A 16,246-nucleotide genomic window follows, 5' to 3' on the forward strand; every position below is an offset into this window, starting at 1 on the left:
AACATGCTTGGATAATACTGGCACACAGCATCTAACCATTTCTAGAAGTAATTTTGGTATAAACTGAACCAAATATTAGGGTACTTTCATGGGAGGTTGAGGTAGAGTAGTGCAATCACATGCTGGTACACTTGATTCATGCCTGCATTCTCTACCATAGATTTGGGTGTGTGTGACTGACAGTGTGTGTGTGTGCAACCTTGTGTAGTAACGGGCCTCTGTGCCTACATTATTTATGCTGGAATGAGACCCAAGCTTAAGTTACACCAAGGCAAGTCGAGCTGACAAATTAAGGTTCCTTCTACAGCATTGCAACAGAACTAAAAACCTGACACACATCCTCTCATTTACACAGACACACAGCTCATGTCTGAGTCACTCATGGATGGCATATCATAGTTGAAGACTGCATTTTTTTGGAATTATTTGTATGTTCATAAGTTGTCCTTTGTTGAGAAATACAGGTAGGTGTGCCTCTCTATCTTGATGATCAACAGAAGAAGAAAAGAGGAGTGTGTGGGTGAGTGTAAGGTTATAGAAACAAACAGACACCACAACAGAGGATCTCTATTTAAGAACTTCTGCTACAGAGGTCCTTCTAATAGACCTTGTCGGGCGCTGTGGTTTGTGGAACCATGTGAACAGAGATTTAGATGCTCTCTATGTAGAATTCATCTATGAAAGTACAGAGAAGAGATAAAAGAAATTCAGCAACAGGTAAGTCTTATATTCAGTTATTATCCCAAAATATGCAAAAGGTGGTCAAGTCTGTAGTGAGAGTCCATATTGTTTGGTTTGTTTTGCAAATTAGAAAATCCTTAAAGTGTTATGTGCTGCCTTTGAATGTAGTTTGTACATAAGCAATACTGTTTTAGAATGTTTTTGTTGTTTAAACACTTTTCTGTATTTTGACAGAAAGGCGGTACAGTAGCATGGTTTTAAAAGGATAAAATGCCAGCCAAAAAAGACTCAAAATCAGCAGCCAAGAAAGGAGGAAAACCAGAGCCAGAAAAAAGCAAACCAAAGGAAGAAGAAAAGAAAGGCAAAGAAGATAAGAAAGGAGCAAAAGATGACAAGAAGGGTGGAAAGGATGACAAGAAGGCAGGAAAGGATGATAAGAAGAAAGGAAAAGAAGAGCCACCCAAGGGTAAAGGAAAAGATGATGGAAAGAAGGGAAAGGATAAAGGCAAAGGAAAGAAAGAAGTTATTGAAACTGACGAGGGCTCAGATGCTGAGTTGATGGATGAAAACTTGAGCGAGGAGGATGAGGATGAAGAGTCAGATGCAGGCAAGAAAAAGCGTGGTGGAAAAGATGCTAAAGGTAAAACTGCAAAGGGAAAGTCCAAATCTAGACCGCCTGATTCTGATGAAGATGAGGAGGAAGAAGAGGAGGAAGAAGATGAGGAGGACAGTGAAGAGGAGGATAGAAAAGGAAAAAAGAAAGCCAAAGATCATAAATCAAGAGCTGAGGAAGATGGAAAGAAGAAGAAGGGAAAAAAGAAGGAAGAGCCACCAGCTGAGCCACCACCTGAAGAGAAAAAGAAAAGGGGGCTGAAAAATACCTCTAAACTTTTTATGAGGTTCTCTGGATTTAGAAAGAGAAAGAGCTCAAAGAAACGACTTAAAAACACTTCCAAGCTCTTTCTTGGACTTGGCAAAAGAAAGAATCGTTTGCTTAGGAAAAAAAGGAGGAAATCTCTCTTAAGAAATGCTCCAAAGTTCATGATGCGTTTCAAAAACAGCAAGAAGAAAAAGGAAAAGGAAAAAAAAGATTCATCAGGGCCAAAGCCAACATATATGCTTATTAAATTAGGTGGCAGTTCTAAAGCAGCAGAGAAAAAGCCAGGATTTTTTAAAGGGCTTTTTGGGAAGAAGAATGCAGGGGATGGGTCTGGATTTAAATATAGAAGCCAGGTATTAGGTAAGATTGCTGGGGCAACAAACTGGCTCACCAAGAGGTTCCTCTCAATAAAGGGGCGTCAAAGCAGAAGGAACCGTAATGGCTGGGGCCAGAAAAACAACAAAAACTATTCATTTCCTGCTGAAAGTCGCCAAGCTAGCATGCGAGCTCATCCTGGGTATCACAATTATGGATATGAACATGACACTGGAGGTTATGATTATAATAATCAGAGCAGGGGTGGAAGGAGTGCTTTCCAAAGACAGTCAATCCATAAACATTCTAACAGGTATGATGAACAATATGCCCAGATGCAAGGACCATCTTATTCAAGGACAGTTCAACAGCAGTACAGTCAGTATGAAGAACCAAATAACTATTATGACTTGGAATCACATGATCAAGGCTATTATGACATGCAGGATAGATACTATCAGCCACACAATGGCATGGAGGACGAGGTTGAATATTATGACGATGGTATGGACTATGGTGACCCATATGGAGTTCAGGAGCAGATGGGCAATTATCCACAAGAAATGGGCTACTATGGTCAGCAGCATCCACTGGATCCTTATTTTGATGATGGCATGGAATACTATGATGATCAGTATCCAATGGAGAATGCTTATGATCTCTATGGGAATGAAATGGATCCATATTCCCAGGCACAGTTTGGATATTATGATGACCTTCAGGGATTTTATGGTGACCCATATGAAGCTGAAATGTCAGGTGATCCGTACATGGACGCATATGGGGACTATGAAAATCTTTATCTTCAGGACTATCAGGTCAATTACAGTGAATCAGATGTTGATCCATATCTGCAGTCTGCCTATAACATGTATGATCCTTATAGTTATCCAATGCAAGATATAATGGATGGTGAAGAAGCTTATGGAATGTATGGTGAGAAGAATGCCGATTTCTCTATGGAGGGTATGGCCCTTCATGGAGATATGGAGTTCAGAGTTCCAAGACCCCAAGTTAAGCTTTTTGGTAAGGAAAGAATTGATGTTGAGCTTCCTCCTTTCCCTACACAATATGATTTTGAAGAAATGTCAGAGATACAGTATGAAAATTACCCATATATGCCTGGAGCCCCAATGGATGATGTTTATTTACAGGCAGAGCCTCCACATGAGTTGCTTCATCCCACAATGCCTCAATTGCCCACACCAACAGCCATGCTGATTAAGCAAGCAAATAATCCTCAGGGATTCGTCAATCAACATATGCCATATATGGCTCCAACTGGTGGATTTCCACCATCTCCCACACCAAGCAGGAGGTCTGTAGTAGGGATGACTTCTCCTCTGTCTATGCCTATTGCACCCATGACATCCATGGATCCCATGTCTAATTTCGGAGGACCGGTAATGGAAGTTAGGCATTCCCCACTACCTATGCGCAGACCGAGCCCACATGCCTCCCCACAGCTATCCATGCATCCTAGAAGAAGCCCATCCCCACAGCCCTCTATGCGTGGCATTGGAGGCATGGGAGCACCTCCATCACCAAGACTAGCTAGGGGTGGGCCATCTCCAATAAGTCATTTTCAACAACCTTCCTCTCCTGTCGCACGCAGAATGAGCCCACCTGTTTCACCAGCACTTTCTAGAAGTTTTCAACCTCAGGCTCCATTTAGAGAAGGGCCCCCCACTTCACCAATGGCCCCAAGACGTTTCCAGCCTCAGACTCCATTCAGAGAAGGTCCACCTGCTTCACCAACAGTCCCCAGACGTTTGCAGCCTCAGCCATCTTTTAGAGAGGCACCACCTCCACAATCTCCCCAGCAAATGCCTGGCCGTATTCCCTCACGAGCTCAATCTCTCTATACCAGTCCTCCAGCTTCACCTCGTGCATCTATCCGTAGGAAAAGCCCACCACAGTCCCCTCGTGCTTCATTTAGGAGACCAAGTCCACCCTCTTCACCTTCACAAATGAATCGTCCATTTGGTGGCAATAAATTTCAAGCCTCCCCATCTCCACTTAGGCGAATGAGTCCTCCAACTTCCCCTCAGATGGGAATGCAAACCATGGCCAGTGTTAAACCTAGGGATTTTCACAGACCCCAGTCACCATCAATGGCTCAAAGAGCATCACCTACTCCCTCTCGAAGAAGCTTTACTATGGAAGCAGACTCTCAACAATCACCAGTACAACATAGATCACCATCTCCCACTCTCTCCCGCAGATCCACTCGCCTAATGAAGGATTCTCCACCTTTTGGATCCACTGGAGGTCGGCTGCGAGGAAGGGGCCGTGGAAATATCCCAATGGGAGCTGTAAAACCATATCCTGGTCGTGGGGGTCATTCTGGTGCTCCAACACAAAATGTACAACCTTTTAGACCATCTATACGTAGTAACAGATCTATGATGCCACAGGATTTCACAGCCTCCCCACAATTATCAGGTCACCACACTGGAATGGGGAGAAGGGAACCAAGTCGTTTCATTCCTCCAGGAACACCTGGTGCAATGAGAAACCCACAGAGACCCATAGGCCGTGGCCGTCCACTCATGGCTAGACAATCACTGAGGCGTGGACCTGGCATGATGCCCCCTTCACCACAGTTTTCTCAAAAAAACATCCCCCCTCCTTCACCTCAACCTTCTGTGAGACACCTTTCCAGGCCAGTCTCTCCTCATCCGTCTATCAAACATGGCTCACCGATACCAATGCGTTCCGCTTCCCCTAGGTCTCCGCCTACTTCTGTACTTTCTGGTCCTCCAATATATGGATCTCCTCTACCCATTGGTGCAGAGCCATTGCCTGTACAGTTTGATCAGTTTATTGGTGCCCCGCAGTCTCCAATGCATACAAGTTCCCTCCAAATCCAAAGTGTCCCTCCAAATGCATCCTATAATGCATCCTTCCAACAGCCTATGTCGCCTTATGCTCCTGAGATCATTAATGTTCCACAGGTTCCTGGACAGCCACCTTCACCAGTTCCCTCTCTTACCCTGCAAAACCATGCTGCACAGGTCTCCCCATTGCAACCATATAACCCTGAAATGGTTGTACTGCATCAGCATACAGAAGAGATGGCATCTCCACTTTTGTCAAATGCCTTACAAAATTCTCAACTGCGAGAAGCTTCTTACATGTCACCATTGCAAAGACCAGGCTCACCTTATGCTCCCGAGGTGACTCAGTTTGGTGAGGTCCCTGAACAACCACCTTTGTCTTACCCATATGTTCCTCAAATGGAAGCATTTGAACAAGCTCCAGGTCAGCCAGTGTCACCCATGTTGTCCAATGCAATTCACAACCCTCAGCTTCGCAATGCATCATTCAGATCATCCTTTCAGAGACCACATTCACCCTACACTCAGGTAGAAACAGGCTATGATTATGTTGAAGATCCAGGTGCTGGTCCCATTCTCTCCAGTGCTCTTCAAAATCCAAATGTGCGCAATGCTTCCTACCGAACACATTTACGCCGCAGGGGATCCCGTGTTCCATCTGGCTATGGTCCAAGGGGATCTCCAGCTCTTTCATCAGCCTTGCAGAATCAAAATATTCGCAAAGCATCATATCGATCACCTGTTCAAGGAATGGTTTCTCCTTATGCACCTGTGCCGGGTTATAGACAGGACCCTAGGAAATCTCCTTTTCTGTCTGATGCATTGCACAACCCCCAACTCCGCAATGCCACTTATCAATTGCCTGATGGGTCATTAGTATATGGTGATCAGGGACTAAATGTAAACGCTTCTCCAATGCTTGTGGATGCAATTGGAAATCCCCTGCTACAAAATGCTTCATATAGACTTTCCGCTGGATCCATGATGGGAATGGACCCACGTCAACAACAGTCTTTCTCACCAAATCTCTCAAATGCTTTGCAGAACCAAAACCTAAGAAAAGCCTCTTACAGACTTCCTGATGGAACAATAATATACCCAGATTCCCATTTACAGCAACCTTCTTCACCAAACCTGTCCAATGCTTTGCAGAATCCAAATGTGAGAAATGCAGCTTATAGACTTCCAGATGGGACCCTTGTAAACGCAAGACAGCAACCACAAACTTCCCCAAATCTATCACATGCACTTAGGAATGAAAACATCAGAAAGGCATCATATAGATTGCCAGATGGGACAATAATAACGACTGATCAGCCAATAGATCCAACTTCTCCAAATCTGGCCAGTGCACTTCAAAACCAAAGCATTCGGAAAGCAACATATAGACTTCCAGATGGCACATTAGTAACAGACTATGGGCAGTCCAAACCTATCTCGCCAAATCTATCAGCAGCCCTTCAGAACCAGCAAATGAGAAAGGCAACTTATCGGTTACCTGATGGGTCAATTATAAGTGGACCAGTCTATGATAAGTCTCCAAATTTGTCAAGTGCACTTCGAAATCAGGATATCCGTGGTGCTTCCTACAGGTTACCTGATGGCTCTATAATAAGTGCTGATTCAAGATATAAGCCTAAATCCCCATCCCTGCTCTCTGCCCTAAGAAATGAGGATATGAGGAATGTGTCCTACAGGCTCCCAGATGGATCTGTTATTTCACAAGCTTTATATAAACCAAGCAGTCCAAATATTTCAAATGCCTTGCAGAATGAACAACTTCGAGGGGCGACTTACCAGCTACCAGATGGATCTGTTCTTTCAGCAGATCTTCGAAGAAATAAAAGTCCAAATTTATCAGCAGCACTACTAAATCAAAACCTCCGTAATGCCAGATACAGATTACCTGATGGGTCAGTCCTCACTCAAGGATTTGCAGTACCCACTTCACCAGATTTAATTGATGCACTAAAGAATCCTAATCTCAAGAAGGCCTCTTACCAACTACCCTCAGGGATCTCCAGTTATATGACATCCTCTGGGCAGGTGATTATTGGACCAGATGGTCGCTATGCTATTGTTCCACCACGGCAAAAAGGTCCAGGTCCAGAAGAACATTGGGCACAGAATGCCAGAGAGGGACAAACTGCAGAGGACCTATGGGCTTCAGAAAAAGTCCTGCCTCATGATACAGTACAGAACCTCATTAAATGGTCTATGTACCGTGATGAAAAAATGATGGACTTCCTCACCCCACCACCCACCGTTCTTCGGCCTGGGCAAACAGAACCACAGTGGGTTCCAGATCGTGAAGGGGAGCCAAGAGGAACATGGTATGACAAGGTAATCTTTTAAGACAAGATGCTGAATTGTTGACATGTATTTAACTAATGGTAAGAAAATTGCAAATGCAGTGTCTTCTCTTTCTAGAGACAACTCTTTATCTTTCAGTTTCTTCATTTGGTTTAATTCTGGCGTTGCATATAGGAAAACACAAACAAATGTATCTCTTTAATAGAGTAGAGCAACACATTCAGTTTGCTAAACCTTTAGGGATAAGTAAGTAGTAGGTTTAATTAGACTAAGCATACCACTGAGCAATGCTGTCAAGTAGACAGTGATGCCGTTGTAAGAGCTAACAAGTCTGTTAGGCTTTAAGCCTTAACAAAAGGGCCAACCAAGCTCACCTATCTGCATCAGGTTTTAGCTGCAGTCTTGAACTACATCGGATGTCAGATGAGATTTACAAGGCCGATTATAACTCCTCTCAGGTTGCCTTGCTGACCAGTGATAATCATCTCTGCATTATTGTAGTGCAGGCCCTAAAAAAGACAATTCAACCTAATTCATCATAGAAGATATTCTCTAATGTAATTTAATAAACTGAAAATGTTCTCACTTCGAATGTTATCACTCGATTGAATGAGCGTTATCAGCGGTTATCAGCTAATAGATATGGGTAAGCTCAGAAGGCTGTTATTATTCAACCACATGGTTAATCAGCTATACTAATAGAGAATACTCCAGACCTAGATCTGTTTTACATTACTGTGACGGTTGGGTTTATGGTTGGGGTAGGGGTTGACATAATTAAAATACAATTAATGGGACATTTAATAACTAAATAATTCTCGTTAACTTATGGCCGCAACAGTATGTGATCAATAGCTGATTTACCATGTATATGGATGATAACAGCCTTCTGAGTCTAACAGTAGGCACAGAAGCCCCCTACTTGCCCATATCTATCAGCTGATAACGCCCATTCAATCGAGTGATAACATTCAAATAGGCTGAAATTATTTCTCAGATTTCTTTGAATGGCTTTTGATAGCATTAATGCTTTTAATTAACGTACGTTTTATTTGTCAAACAGATGTATTCTATAAGGAGCCTGCCTACTGTCAGCTACAGAGTGAAAAGAAAAGGGGATGGTACTGAGGACATGACACAAATGGAGTATGTTATCATTAATATTTATATCTACCGTATATGCAGTGTTGATCTTTGGATATTAAATCATTCTTCTTCCCTTTCTTGCAGACAGCTTACTGAGCCTGCAGTACTGATAAACCTGAAGATTCGCTTTGATCAAGAGCTTATATATGTGAGTCTACAGTTGAGGATTATAGTAATAAACAACTTCACTGGTTAGATTATTTAGCAAAATTACTTTTTTTCTACAAAATGTAAATAGATATTTAATTTTCTCCCTCTTCTTTGAAACAGACCTACATTGGCAGTATTCTGGTATCTGTGAACCCATACCAACTTTTTAACATCTATGGCACAGATATGGTTCTGCAGTACGAAGGCCATGCCATGGCAGATAACCCACCGTAAGTTTTAAATGTTTTAACTATTTATAAACAACAATATTAAACAGATTTTTTTAAAAACATTTAACATAATTATTTTTATACAGCACATTAGGATGCTTTCTAATAAAATGTGTAACTAAAAACAAATTAGCAAATAAAATTAAGATAAATATCATCATCCCTTTACAAAACTCTGTTATAGATTGTTGTTACTTCTAAATAGTCACAGTATGTTAACACATCCTCTTATACATTTTTTTCAGTCATCTCTTTGCAATTGCAAACGTTGCCTACACAACAATGATGGACATCAAACAAAACCAGTGTATCATTATCAGGTCAGATGAAAATATATGTGTTTGCCATTTGTAGAGAATTTGAGAGCATTAACGTATTATTGTATGTCTCTAGAACTTTGTGTTATGGAAGTGTATGTTTTGTAGTGGGGAAAGTGGTTCTGGAAAAACAGAAGCAACCAAACTGGTTCTGAGGTACCTCACTGCAATTCACCATAAGAGAAACATTACACAACAGGTATGTGGCTCTAATTACACATACACACATGCATACAGAATTGTCAGATCTGTACACTTGCCTTCATTTCACCATGTCAGATTTGTTCAATGTCTTTGTTGGTTCTGGAGCAACATCTAAAACAATCACTTAGTTTTAATAAAAGAAATGATGTTTACAGATCATTTAATTTCTCTCTTATTTAGCATTAAGGATAAGGATCATGTTGTTATTGTTAAGTAAGATAAAAACATGAAATGAAAACGGCTTTAATAAAACGACAAGAAATTATGTAAACAAAATACTAGAACCAAATATAACATAATAAAAGTTATGAAAGGCGATGCGGTGGTGCAGTAGGTAGTGCTGACGCCTCACAGCAAAAAGGTCACTGATTCGAGTCTCGGCTGAGTCAAACTCTTCACAGAAACGCCAACTGACCCAGCCGAGGCTCGAACCGGCGACTTTTTTGCTGTGAGGCGACAGCACTACCTACTGTGCCATTGCGTCGCCCTACTCGAGACATTTGAACTGCAAATTTGCTTCATTCGCACCTGTAATTCACTTCACAGTAGACGTGGATTTGCATCATAGGCTTGCGTCATGAGCTTCTTTACTAAATGGCTAACATGGATTTTATTGAGAGAATAGCTGTGTTTATGTGCTTTAGGAAAACTGAAAAACTGCGTATTTTCGTTTGGCACCGAGTCCACTAGATCCTTTCAGAGGTGCTCCCAGCTGTGTGAGTTCATCAACTTCTCCAGAAACTGTACCTGGATGATTGAGGCTTTCAATGGTGCCTCTTACTGTGCCGAGCCTAGTTTGATGAGCTGTTGTCTGGTGTCGGCAAAAGGATTTCCCCTCACGACAACAACAACAGGCACTACGTCATAATCATGCCCCTACGATAGAAAGCTCCTGATTGGTTAACGCAGCATGAATGTCCACTGTTCAGATTTTCCAACTCAACCGCAAAATGCTCAACTCGCTCCACTTCATTCGCATGAATTGAGCAGCTGAATGTCTATTTGTGTCTTTACGTTGACTTAACATGTTAATCACTCGTGCTTTTTACTTCATCCACATCTGGTGTAAACGCACCTTTAGTTTGCCATGAGGGAATAATGTGCAAAAAGCAAAGCAAAGCCACATCCCCCACTCCAGTGTTTCCTCTAGAATTTTTTCCAGCTGTGGCGGCAGACTCTGTTGGCCATTTTACAAAGATCTACCACTACATGTGGCGTTATTTCACTGACAAATGTCATGGGTGCAGTATTCAGTCGAGATCGCATTCATGTAATAGCCTACGAGCATGTCAATTTCTGTCAATTTCCTCTGTTCGTGCACAAAACTTCTTGCGCGCCCTCAAATAAACGTGGCTGAAGTATGATTTAGTGCGTTTATGTACCGAGTATGTCGCCAACATTTATTAGATTTGCTAGGAATATTTATGAATGTCTCCGATAGACTTGGGAGCGGACCGCGGCATCAATGCGTCCTGAAGTAAAGTGAAACGGCTATAAACTCCAGCAAGATAAAGTCATTATATGCAGAGCCACAGACCTTTATCTATAAATAAAGTATAATTATGAAAACTGTGTTCATCATAACTGAAAGCTACGCCGTGTTTGCTGGCCTCAAGCATCACGCACCTATCAGTCAGTCAGCACGTCACCTTAAAGGGTTAAACAGAATGCACAGCACTACTACGGTCACAGAAAAGTTTGCGCTGTTATTATTCACTTACCTATTAATACGTTTTCGGTGTGATTTTAACCCGCTATTTAAAAAAACGACTGAATATTTTGAATAAGAAGCTGTAATGTAGCCGTACCGAATGAATTTTGGTGTGGTGCCCCGCCATGAAGGAATGAATGTAGCGGAAACCAGGTACTCTATTCAATATTAAGTATTAATTGGAACTACATCAACACAGTGATAAAAGTCTCAGCAACTTTCACCTCAAACTGACTATAATATTCTAGAACAGCAAAAGTAAATGTATTATCTTTAAAAATGTAGTGTTAATATTAAGCGTATGAAAAGATTCATTAGAAACAGTTAAAAAAATATTGCACCATCAAATATAAATAAATTAAACTAGGTGTGTAAAGTACCTGAATCCAGGAACATGTCCTTCCTCACAAAATCACAAGCAAAATGTGTGCTTACTGTATTTCAGAAGTTTAAAGATGTGGATATCTTAAAGTACTAAATATTGTGATTCTTATATAAATTATACAGTGTTGTATGTTATGCAATCTATAATCTGTCTTTCTGTTTCTATTTAATGCTCTCCTCTATACAGATTGAGGTAAATTTGTGTCTTTTACATTTCTTTTTATAGTCTAACACTTCAGCCTATGTAGAAAATATATAAGAAATGCATTTGGAGATAACGTTTTTGTCAAAATCCAGATTCTAGAGGCGACTCCTCTGTTAGAGTCATTTGGGAATGCTAAGACTGTCCGAAATGATAACTCCAGTCGCTTTGGAAAGTTTGTGGAGATCTTCTTGGAGGAGTGAGTATTTTTATTCTACATTCCTTATCTGTTTAAAGCAATGAGCGTCATTCTTTAACGTCTGTCAAGCCTGAAAGTGTTGCTTGAATGACAAGGGAGGCTTCAAAGGAACTAGATATGTGCCGCCTGGCCTTGTGTGAAAGTAGAGCAGTAAGGTTATTTAACCTCTGAATCTTTAAGAGCGAATGAGAGATGGAAAGAGAATCGAGAGGGTTGAGGCAGGGCCAAGGAAAGTTCATACCCATGACCGATGTGTGTGTGTGTGTGTATTTTTGTTGTTGTTGTTATCAGAGGGGTGATCAGTGGTGCCATAACCTCGCAGTATCTACTAGAGAAGTCCAGGATCGTTTTTCAGGTTGGCTGTTTACTTTCTTAAACTGACGAAGACTTAAGGAGCTTTGTATTGATCACTGGCATTTATGTCTACCTGTGTCTGTGTGTGCAGGCCAAAGATGAGAGAAACTACCACATCTTTTATGAGATGTTAGCTGGACTTCCTTCTCACACGAAGCGGGCCTTCTATCTACAAGAAGCTGAAACCTACTACTACCTGAACCAGGTAAACAGAGCAATTACAAATGATAGATTGAAGATGCTGTGAAAAATACACAGACATGAAGCCAAACACATCCATATGCAACACAGGCAGCTGTTGTTGTTTTTTTAATAGTTTAATAGTGATATGGAACTGAAGCCAAGAACTGGCTGCAACTTCTTTAGTTGTACATTTAGGGCTTATGTCCACCAAAGAGCTTTTCTCTAAAGGTTAAATGCTGGAACACCAACACCAACCTGATTTCACTAAGTAGGACATGTTCCTGAATTTAACATCTTTGTTGATCCTGGAACAACATTCCAATCAGCCAATCAAAATTAAGTGATATGTTTACAGTTTATGTTCAGTTTAGGCTCATGGTTAGGTTTTTGCACTTCTAATTGATTGTTATCCAACTATTATTCCTCTGATTTTGGGAATAATTTACAAGTATGGTTGGGTTTAGCAGTAGGGAATAGGTATGGATTACATTTTCCAACAAAAATGATGTTCCAGAATCAACATAGATGTTAATCTAGGATCGCAGCGTACTTGGCAAAATCATGATGGTTAGGACACCAAACCTACATGAGATTTATACGAGGTGACAACACAGTCAGTTTGCGATAGGACACTATAATGCAGAGCAATATTCTCTTCAGTTTTTTCTGAGGCTGTTCTTGTTTACATTGTAACTTTTTTTTTGGACATTTTTATTTATTTATTTATATATAATTTATACTTGCAATCTATACAATACAATGATTTTACTTAAGAGAGTGTACATTTTCCATGGCTAAACATTTATCTTTTTTACAAACTATAAGGGAACAGAACACAATAAAAAAAAACATTTTCATAAGTTTCATAAAATAAAATGTATGAAAATAACACATTGTAAATTTGTGAAATTTATATTTTTTCGCCTCTCTTCCGCTGTAATTGGAGAGCTGCCTAAAAATGACACTGAAGAGCACTGTGTTTTCATACAAATTCAACCAGTATGAATGCTGAGTGTGCAGTATATAAAAACTGATACTCAGTAACTCAAACATTTGATGCCGTAATTAAAAACAATTGCAAAGAAAACTCTTTAGCCAAAAAAACTGCACAATTTTGCACCAACTGTCATTATTCAGTAAGAATCAAACATTCAACAGCTCAGTAGTGTAAAGGCTTAAAAATAGTTTAAAAAAAGGTTTAAATATATTTAAACAATTCTGTCATATAAAATAATCTTTTTGCTTATTAATGTTGAATGTACAATGAGGTTTATTCCTATGATGGCACAGCTGTTTTTAGCAGCCAACTACAGTTTTCTGTATCACATGATCAGGTAATGATCAGATGATGGTCAGAAGTGAACCTTTATTTTATAAGAGATCTTATTCAAAGTATAACTATGTCATTTGTCATGGGCTCATGGGATCATGTTACATTAGGGTGGTAATTGTGGGATCACTGGAAAGGATGATGGGGAGGACTTCAGGAGGCTACAGAGTGCCATGGACATTCTTCACTTCAGTACTGAAGACCAGAGCAGCATATTCAGAGTGCTGTCATCCATACTTCACCTAGGAAATGTCTTTTTCCACAGAGTGGAGGTATTGTGGATATAAACAGTGTGCCAGCTATACATTTATATGCAAATATAATACACACATATGGACAAAGTTAACAGTCTTGTGGACCATGTGCTTTGGATTGACTGTCTCAGACAGAAGTGCAGGAGACGGCCGGTGTGGTGAGCACTCAAGAGATTCGTGCAGTAGCAGATCTGTTGCAGATTTCTCCAGAGGGTCTGCAGAAAGCCATCACCTTCAAAGTGACGGTACGTGTACTTTTACAGTAACAGACATCCAGGCCAGGGGTGTGTTACAATAGTAGTTGATAGTATATATTTTAACAATGTGCGAGTTCACATTATCCAGTATGTCACTTTGTCTCCCAAAATCACGTACTGATAGTCCAAAAATATTACACTTAACATAAAAATTTATATTACATCAATAAAAACATGGGCAGTGTGGTGTCACCTCACGGCAAGAAGGTTGCTGGTACGAGCCTCGGCTTGGTCAGTTGGCATTTCTGTGTGGAGTTTGCATGTTCTCCCCATGTTGGTGTGGGTTGCACTCAGTCGAAAGACATACGCTATAGGTGAATTGGGTAAGCTAAACAGTGCATATATTTTATATATAATTGTCATGATCACACACAACTAAGCCAGACTCACATTACCCACATGTGCACCTCGGCTCAAGATATTTTAATCTACATTTTTAGATTTATTTATGTTTGTATACATTTAAGGCCGCAACACACCAAGTTGACTGTCAGTAGTTAGGTTTTTGCTTTGTGATTTTAACAAATAGCTCTAGTCAGAGACTTTTTTGGTGTTCAGACCATCTTGAATTTCCATCCGTTGACATCCGTGATGAGAGAACTGATTGGCTCTTCAGATTAATAACGCAGTGTGCATGACAATAATGAAAAAAATGCTTCTCTTACTTTGAGTTTTTGTCTTGTTTCTAGTCCAAATATCTACAAACTCCTAAATCAAGAAGCATTTTCCAGACAAGCAAAACATAGTGTCTTGTTTTTAGAAATAATATGCCAAAATGAAGTGAGTTTTTCCTTAAAACAGATTAATTTGGCAGATTAATTTGCTTGTTTTAAGGAAAAACTTCATCTTCACATATAATTCTTAAAACAAATCATTTTTGTCCATTCGTAATGAACTTATTTTATTGTTATAATGGTAAGCAAGTGCTGCTTTGTGTAAAGTTTGTATATACTTTGCCAAAGTTTTGATTTCCATTGTTGTATTTCCATTGTCCAAGACTATTACTCATATATTAAGTTATTTTCCCTCACGCAGACACAAAGTGTACCTGCTTGTTGGCTGATGGTTGTAGCCTTTCCATTGTGTTCAAGTGGCACTTTTTTTGTTTAGTCGCACATGAGGGGACAAAACGGTCAACTTTCCTCGCTGTTAGTTTTTTGTTTTTAGTGTGTCAGGGCCTTGACAAACATCTGGGAAAGAAAGAGAAAAAACGGAGAGCGAAAAGGAGACATTGTAATGACATGTAAGCAGGTTGCAGTTAATGAGTTCCAGTAACCTAATTTAATTATTCTGAGTTCAGCTCTATGGAAACCACAGTAACCTTATCAGGGTTTGCTTAGAGCTTGAGTAATCTTAACACCTAATAGCTTGCTCACTGCCAGCTGAAAATTACATCACACAGGGAACAAAGCAGGTTAGCGAGGAGGACAGACAAGGTAAAAGTATTCTGTCAGGAAAGATATTTATGAATTAAATTATTATTTGTAAAGTTTTATGATCATTGAAGAACATAATTTATACATTTAATTATTTAAACAACATTGTATTCGATGTACTCTTTATTATTTGCACAGATTTAATAAATAATTAATAATTTAATTCATTAATAATAAATTCAGATTGTGTAATCTAGTTTAAAAAAGCATGAATGATAGTCATGGATAATAGGTGATAGTAATAAAGAATTTAAAAAACATTATGAAGTAATATTTCAAGAGATGTGAGAGATCAAAATAGTCCTATAGTCCTAAAATATACTGCAACAAAGTGAGTCTGGCAACATTTGGGTTGGGGACAATGGAGGTGAGGATCCACATGCAATTTATTTAGAGCAGAGATGCCCAAACTAGGGCCTTTGGGCCAAAGTTGGCCCATAGTAACCTTTGATTTGGCCCGCCATCACGTCTGAGAAGAAAAGATGAATAATAGGGATGGTTCAGAGATTGTCATTTCAAATCTAATGTAACCTTTTATTTGTATGTTTTAGTGTTAAACGCTAACTGAAATTAAATGTTTAAATTAAATTGTGTTAATTAATCAGATTTAGTTTAAATGTACATACTGTCACCTAATAGATAGAGGACAAATCAAGGCACAGCCAGATTCTGCTTGACATTCAGCATTGAACTACACCGTGTTATAAATAGGATTGTTTTTAGCCAAAATTTATCATTTTAAACATTATACTGCATTAGTTAATATGATTTAAAATAATGCTTTCCAATATATTAGGAAATACACATAGCAAATTTAATGTAATATAGTTTTGTATATTTACCTTCCGCCCAAGGCTCTC

The 16,246-nt window shown here is 39.7% G+C and overlaps 1 protein-coding gene across 1 annotated transcript in view; it reads left to right on the top strand.

Moving 5' to 3' along the window:
• Positions 1 to 235: 235 nt before the first annotated feature.
• myo15ab (myosin XVAb) overlaps positions 236 to 16,246 on the top strand; it is a 73,518-nt gene continuing 57,507 nt past the window's right edge. Inside the window, exons 1-12 of the mRNA XM_073949344.1 lie at positions 236 to 717; positions 916 to 7,059; positions 8,093 to 8,175; positions 8,260 to 8,323; positions 8,446 to 8,555; positions 8,801 to 8,875; positions 8,981 to 9,071; positions 11,469 to 11,572; positions 11,864 to 11,927; positions 12,018 to 12,131; positions 13,550 to 13,711; positions 13,825 to 13,938. Of these exons, the coding sequence (XP_073805445.1) occupies positions 952 to 7,059; positions 8,093 to 8,175; positions 8,260 to 8,323; positions 8,446 to 8,555; positions 8,801 to 8,875; positions 8,981 to 9,071; positions 11,469 to 11,572; positions 11,864 to 11,927; positions 12,018 to 12,131; positions 13,550 to 13,711; positions 13,825 to 13,938 (7,089 nt within the window). The 5' untranslated portion in view covers positions 236 to 717; positions 916 to 951. The remainder of the gene's footprint in view (positions 718 to 915; positions 7,060 to 8,092; positions 8,176 to 8,259; positions 8,324 to 8,445; positions 8,556 to 8,800; positions 8,876 to 8,980; positions 9,072 to 11,468; positions 11,573 to 11,863; positions 11,928 to 12,017; positions 12,132 to 13,549; positions 13,712 to 13,824; positions 13,939 to 16,246) is intronic.

Source organism: Danio rerio, chromosome 1 (assembly GCF_049306965.1).
Source record: "Danio rerio strain Tuebingen ecotype United States chromosome 1, GRCz12tu, whole genome shotgun sequence".
NCBI lineage: Eukaryota > Metazoa > Chordata > Actinopteri > Cypriniformes > Danionidae > Danio > Danio rerio.